Here is a 6,694-nt window from a genome sequence, read left to right as displayed (position 1 = left end):
TTTCAACAATGTTTACTATATAATTTGTTTTGTATAAAACGTTTCTAATAAAATAAAAGAAAACTCTCTTAACGAAAATGTATGCCGACTTACTACTAAACTATAACATTACAATTAACATTCCCACCACAAAACGAGTCTTAATGTTACAAGTATATAAATACAATAGAAGTGGGTATCTAGACAAGTCAATTCACTTAATAGCGCCAATTCATGTATTTCATGATCCACACTGTATGATCGATCGAAAATAATTGCATTAAGTACAGTTATTGCATTTTTTCGTTTATTGGATTACTTTGTTTATTCAAGGATACACATGTTTAATAGTTAGTATGCATCAGATTCCATTGAAAAATATAGAGAAAGATTTAAAATACTTATAACATACATCAGAACAAAACTGATGCCATGGAAACGTCATAGCTGTAACACATCAATTTCATGTAACCATTAGCAACTGTAATCAAAGTTACTTTGATAAGAGTATAAATTAAATTTGAAATAATTCAACTTATTGCTTGGGATAAAGGCATGCATATCGTTTACATCAAGATTGTAAGTTACTGCACGTTCATTTGTTTATATGCAAGAAGGCATTTGTTTGCTACAAATAGTTTGCGTTCCGTGAGAATGCATCTGTCGATTCCTATACAAATCGTACTCTTATACATGAGAAACAATTGACTGGCAACAAACACACAGCAGTATTGATTTCGCGAGAAAACGTAACAATGTATATAAAAATGTGATGTTACAGATAAGTGCAATTTATCACAAGTTCATTTATTTATATTTAAAAGATTGCAATGTTTGCTTGGAGCAAATCGTGAGAACCTTCAAGAGATTTCTTAAAGTCTTATTCGTGAAAGTCATTTATTTCTGTGAATCAATATTGATTTCTTAGATAAGATTAATAAATGGGGGGAAATGTAGGTGGAAAGTTCTCTTCTCTTTAATATTTACGATTTTGGCATGTTATTTTTAGTAATTGCAACAAAGTGGACTGCATCCGTCAAGAGTCCGTTGCGTGAAACAAATTCGATCGATATTCGCTTTTTTTTTCGGTTGCTGTTTACATGTCTTCTTGTAGTCAAGGCAATATAAGTTTTGTTTTATTTGTTGTTTTTTTTTTTACGCAAATTGTTGTTGAAAATTTGACGAGATGTGGAGGAGGACGAGGAAAAGGGGTTGAAATGATGTGGATTCCGGGGGTGGCGGAAATCGGGGAGAGCAGTGTGTGTTGTGTTACGTGAGCGTGTTTGAAAGCCCCGCCAACGGAAGAGGTGACGAGGACGACGAGACGAGCAGTGCAGCAGCGGACAGATGTCTCGGGCCACGGCAAAAGGGGGCCACGCGCGCAAGCCTAGCACCGAGGGTCGCCCTTTTTTCAGTGGTGAAGTAAGTGTCTTGCGAGAAGGCAGAGTGACCCCCCCAGTAAATGCCCCGAAAACACACACACACTGAATATTCAGCATCGAGTCGTCGCTTCGATAACAACCGAAAAGACAAGCGTGTTTTTTTGTTCAGCGCGCGGCGGCCGTTCCGTATCCCCTCGGTACAGATAGGATTCGTTGCGAGAAACAACGGCAGCAGCAACAACAACAACAAACAAACAAACGGCGGTGGAGACTCCGGGAGTGGCTGGATCCCCGTGAACGAAACATTTGGACACAAACAAACAAAGGATCATAATCATCCGACGAACTCGGCAAATATATAATAACGTCAACATGAACGGCACGACGGCGACGAACGAGGATTGGAGCGGTTACACAACCATATGCAGGCTTTGCATGCAACGAGATGGCTTCATGCTCGGTATATTCAACCACATCCAGGGCAAGGAGAAGAGCATCTCCAGGAAGATAATGGATTGCACGGCTCTAGAGGTACGGAAAATACGTTTATTTCTTGCTATTGGCATGAGCCCATCCTCGCGCATTTGTTGGTTAAATCTGCCAGAATTGTATCTCCATCTTGCTTTATCTGTCGCACGAACACACACACACCATCTGACATTTACCTAACGTCAAACCCGATCGAAATCCCTGCGCAAACAAAGAACTATATAGCATTCACCATAAACTACAATTAAATAATTCAATAGTCTTCGATTTACACCTATTTACACATAATCATTTTCCTGGAATTCGTGGGTTTCCCATTTTTCCTCCATTTTCATCATCCCGAGGAGAAAATCCGTCTGTCATCCCAACATGTGCGTAGGCGCATGGCGCCAAAGAAAAACAATTGCCAACCTCACCAAAGTAAACGTAGTTGGGGTACATTTGGTTGCCTACATCAAATATTCAAAATTGTTCTACGTTGAAAATTATATTTTTAATTTACTCATGAATTAAGTTCATTTTATGAAAAGAGTTCTTAATTGTTTAATGCTAGTTGTTGGTCTTGTTCATTGTAGTTTTAACATATTGTTTTTTGTTTGCAGATCCAATTTGGAGATGGTCTGCCAAATTCGATATGCCATCGTTGTTTGTACAAAATTGAATTTTGCCTGGAGTTTCGTCAGCAATGCTTCGTGTCTGATGCAACGCTGAGGCAGATAAATGGATTGGCGAAGCAAGTGCCGCAGCCGTTCGCAGCTGTGAACGGTGGTGGTGCACCTCCGGAAGCTGGTGGAGATGTCGTCATGGTCGTGGATCCGAACACTCTTGACTATGAGAGCGATTACGAGTCGGAGGTGAACGGTGGAGGAGGAGGTGTAATAGGTCACGCAATCGTCGATCATCACAACAGTGATAACGAGACGAACGACCTGTGCGAGTTCCGCAACGTGTTCATGTGCAAATTCTGTGATAGAGCGTTCACCGACAAGACTGACTGCGGCAACCACGAAACAGCCGACCACAACAACGTCGTGCCCTACGAGTGCAGCCTCTGCGGCATGAACTTCGCAGACAGACTCCAGTATTCGGCTCATCTGAAGAGCGTCCACCAGAACGACAAACCGTACAATTGTCCTGAATGCGAGCGGACGTTCGCGCGCCGCTCCGACCTCAGGAAGCACACGATCGTTCACACAGGAATCAAACCGTTCACATGTCACATATGCTTCAAGTCGTTCTCGCGCAACACGAACCTCTCGAAGCACATCCGCATCCACAAAGGTCAGAAGCCGTTCGTCTGTCCGACCTGCCCGAAGACGTTCATCTCGAAGTTGGAGTTGACCAGGCACGCGGTCACTCACACAGGCATCAAGCCCTTCAAGTGCCAACATTGCCATCTGAGCTTTGGACGCAAAGATAAACTGCTGAGGCATCAGAAGAGGCATTTCCCTGCCACCGCAGCTGCCGCACCGACGGCATCGTCGGATAAAGCACCGGATAAGAAGAAGGCGCGCGAATCTATGGCAACTGAGTACGGTTTTATAAATCAGGACAGCAACGAGAACAACATCGAGAACAAAGAGGAGGACAGCAAACCGGAGTGGCCGAGCACGGAGAACATGATCATCAACATCGATCCGTTCACTCACGACGATCAGATCGAGCAGATCAACACCGAACCGGACATGCCGATGGGCGATGATCAGGAGGCGAAGGACGCCTTCCCCCAGGTGCCCGAGCACATTACCGGCGATAGCTTCTCGAATCAAGAATCGGAGAACGGTAAATAACATTTAAAGACATCACATCACAAGCAAATGCCAAAGTGCCTTTTTTGATATCGACTCGAAGCCGCAAACAAAAACCCTTCCTACCTACCTCCCTTCCTCCCTCCCTCAATCTAATTCAACTTGACAAAGATTCTTCAACACGACGTTAAATCGCAACCCGGACCCTTCGGCTCTCTCTCTCTATATCGAAAACAGCATAATGGTTAAACATACTTTATACAACACACTGTTAATGACAATAAATTTTCGCTTCCGGACGCACCGGATCCAACAACATCAACTTTTTATTTCTTCAAAAAAAAAAAAGAAAATAGAACAACCCCACCTCAAGTCCGAATCCAAAATATCCACTAAAATAAAAAGTTGATGTTTCCGGAAGCGTCAAATTACTGTCCGACACACGCTTCTTGCACAGTGGAAATGGCAACATCAACTTTTGACCTTTAATATTAGTGTTCCCTCTCAAATTTTTTTTAGGCACTGATTGTTGACCAGAAGTTTCCTCGATTCTATTTCAAGGAAATCGATTAAAAGTTGAAGTTGCTTTATCCCAAAATCACGAGACTTCCAAAAACATGACATGATAACATTATACAATTTAAATAACATCAAAGTTATCCCACTTCTATTAAACGCACGTACTTTAAATAGTTAACAGAATGTGGTGGGACTAGTTGAAAGGTTTGTTGGAAGACTGCAGCCAGCTGTGAATTACAAACGAGCAGAGTATTTATTGGAAAAGAAAAAGCCAAATTGATATGAAATGGTACAAAATGAAGTTACAAGTAATACATTCACCGAAAAGTATTTTATTCGAACTTTTCGAATATTAGGGGCTAGAAATTGACAAATTGAATTTTTCAGTAAAATTATTAATCGTTAGAAAACAGGAAATGCAAATTGGCATTTAGCATACAGTTTTCGTGGATCGGAGAGGTTCGAGTCCACACTAATCGTTGTTATTATTTGACAAAGTTAACTTTGTTTTTCAATTTTCTTGTTTGTTTGTTTCTTTTATTTATTTCATTTTGTTGTTCACGACGATCGAAGAGTTTCCTGCAAAATATTTACGAATTAGATTGAAATATTTACGAATATGCACGAGGTCCTTCGATTTGATTGTTAACCGAAGTAATTTTTCTAAATCTCTTCCAAAAAACATTACGTACACATCCAGTTCAAAAATTAGTTAATAATTAATTAGATATTTTTGTTGTTGTTCCTGTTAGAATGCTTACGCATTTAATATTATTATTATTTTATTATTCATTGCTATTATCTATATTTTTTTTTATATATACCAATAAACTTTTGAAATGAACCTCTCTATTCTGTAAAACCTTTATTACTCTGTTGTATCATCATTAAAGTATTATATGGCAGATTATCTTTGTGCAGAGGATTAGCTTTAATTGTCTAGGCTCTACATTAAATCAACTTGATAGAATGAGCCTTAACTAACACGAAGATCATTATGTTAACGAGCTCTGTAATCTAGTCCTATCTGACAAGTGACCTGTCACATATATACCCGAAACAGTCTATAGTAGTCATGGATACTCCAACTCACTTGTTTATTTAATTATTAAGTACGTCAATACTTTGGTAGTCATGGTTACTACTCTTTATTTTTCAATATTGCGAAGATGATTAGGTGTAAACTTATATTTGATTAAGATTCTGTTGCAGGTGGCCAAGAGGAGACACCGGAGAGAGTTAAGCGATTCCCTTGCGGGCAGTGCCACAAGCGATTCTCGAGCGCCGAAGGTCTCCATCTTCATCGCGGCATCCACACAGGGAACAGACCGTTCAGCTGCACAGTCTGCACGAAGGGTTTCATGCGGAAGAGGGAGCTGGAGCGTCACATGGCGACGCACACCGGGATGAAACCGTTCAAGTGCAGCAGCTGCAGCAAGTGCTTCGGCCGCAAGGACAAGCTGGTGCGACACGCGAGGATACACGACGTGAACAAGGAGCACATCTGCATGATATGCGGTGCCTCATTCAATCGCAAGGACGGACTCGTCCATCACATGAAGACGCACACGCGCGACGACGATCCCGATCTGACATACAGCAATCTCATCTAAACGCAGAACGTACGAAACGAATCTTACTGAAAGGAAAAGAGAAAAACAAGAGTAAAGTATTTGAAAAGGCCGATCCGACCCACCAGAAGACACGATCGGTACATTTTCGAATTCGAGAGAATGAGACAGAGAATATAAAAAATTACCTACAAAGTAGTAGTTGTTTAGGTCAGATAATTGATTATATCTACATTGTATATACGCAAAGAACAAAGCGGAAAATTGGTTTCATACAAGAAGAAAGGAAGATATTTTTTATGGACATTTTGAGTAATGGATAAATTAATTTTATTATGAAATAATAATAAATGTTACATACATATTAATAAATATATTGTATAAATTCATTTGTATGTATAAATAAAATCGATTGTAAAGTGAAAACAATTTTAATTGAAATCCAATTTTAACATTTAAATATGAAGGATTTTCATTGGTTTATGAGTTTAAATTAAGAGCCATCTATTGTGTACAGAAAGAGCTTTGATAACAAATTAATTTCTAATCAAGTGATCCGTAAACTGTAGGAATTTAAATTAAAAAAAAATTGAAAACTTCGTGTTAACAAGGTTGCCTATAATGCAGGTAAATTTAAAATAATGATTACGTAACATCATCTGCAGATATCTGTAAGGAAAATCGAAAAAAAATGTTCAGAGGTCGCTTCTTTTACATTTTGGGAAACGCTGCCTGCGTTCGATACATCCCATTGATAAAAAGTCGGCTTCAGTTGGTCTAGTTTTCACCGAATGAATGAATGAATGAAACCGAAGAGTGCGCACCTGTTCATGTCCAATCGTTGCGTTTCCATGGTAACCACAGTATCCAGCATCTCGGCGGCTGGCAACCTCCACGAGAGGTGAAGAGGAACGAACGCGCACCTCGCATCGGAGAGTTCAGATTGTGCACATCGTAGCACACACAGCAGAAACGGAAAGGAAGAGAGAAAACGAAGAAATAAATA

General features: G+C 40.0%; 1 protein-coding gene across 2 annotated transcripts; it reads left to right on the top strand.

The window, feature by feature from the left end:
* Positions 1-928: 928 nt before the first annotated feature.
* Positions 929-6,003, top strand: LOC108561418 (zinc finger protein 436). 2 transcript variants are annotated; one of them, XM_017919342.1, is made up of 3 exons: positions 929-1,892; positions 2,453-3,632; positions 5,330-6,003. In XM_017919342.1, exons 1-3 carry the CDS (start codon positions 1,734-1,736, stop codon positions 5,728-5,730), a joined length of 1,740 nt encoding a protein of 579 aa, XP_017774831.1. In that variant the 5' UTR covers positions 929-1,733; the 3' UTR covers positions 5,731-6,003. The 2 variants fall into 2 exon arrangements, with proteins under 2 accessions (XP_017774831.1, XP_017774830.1); XM_017919341.1 differs by having other exon boundaries at positions 5,318-6,003.
* Positions 6,004-6,694: the final 691 nt, after the last annotated feature.

This window comes from Nicrophorus vespilloides, unplaced genomic scaffold (genome assembly GCF_001412225.1).
Source record: "Nicrophorus vespilloides isolate i.1.1-1 unplaced genomic scaffold, Nicve_v1.0, whole genome shotgun sequence".
Taxonomy (NCBI): Eukaryota; Metazoa; Arthropoda; class Insecta; order Coleoptera; family Silphidae; genus Nicrophorus; species Nicrophorus vespilloides.
This window is presented reverse-complemented; position numbering and strand designations above follow the sequence as displayed.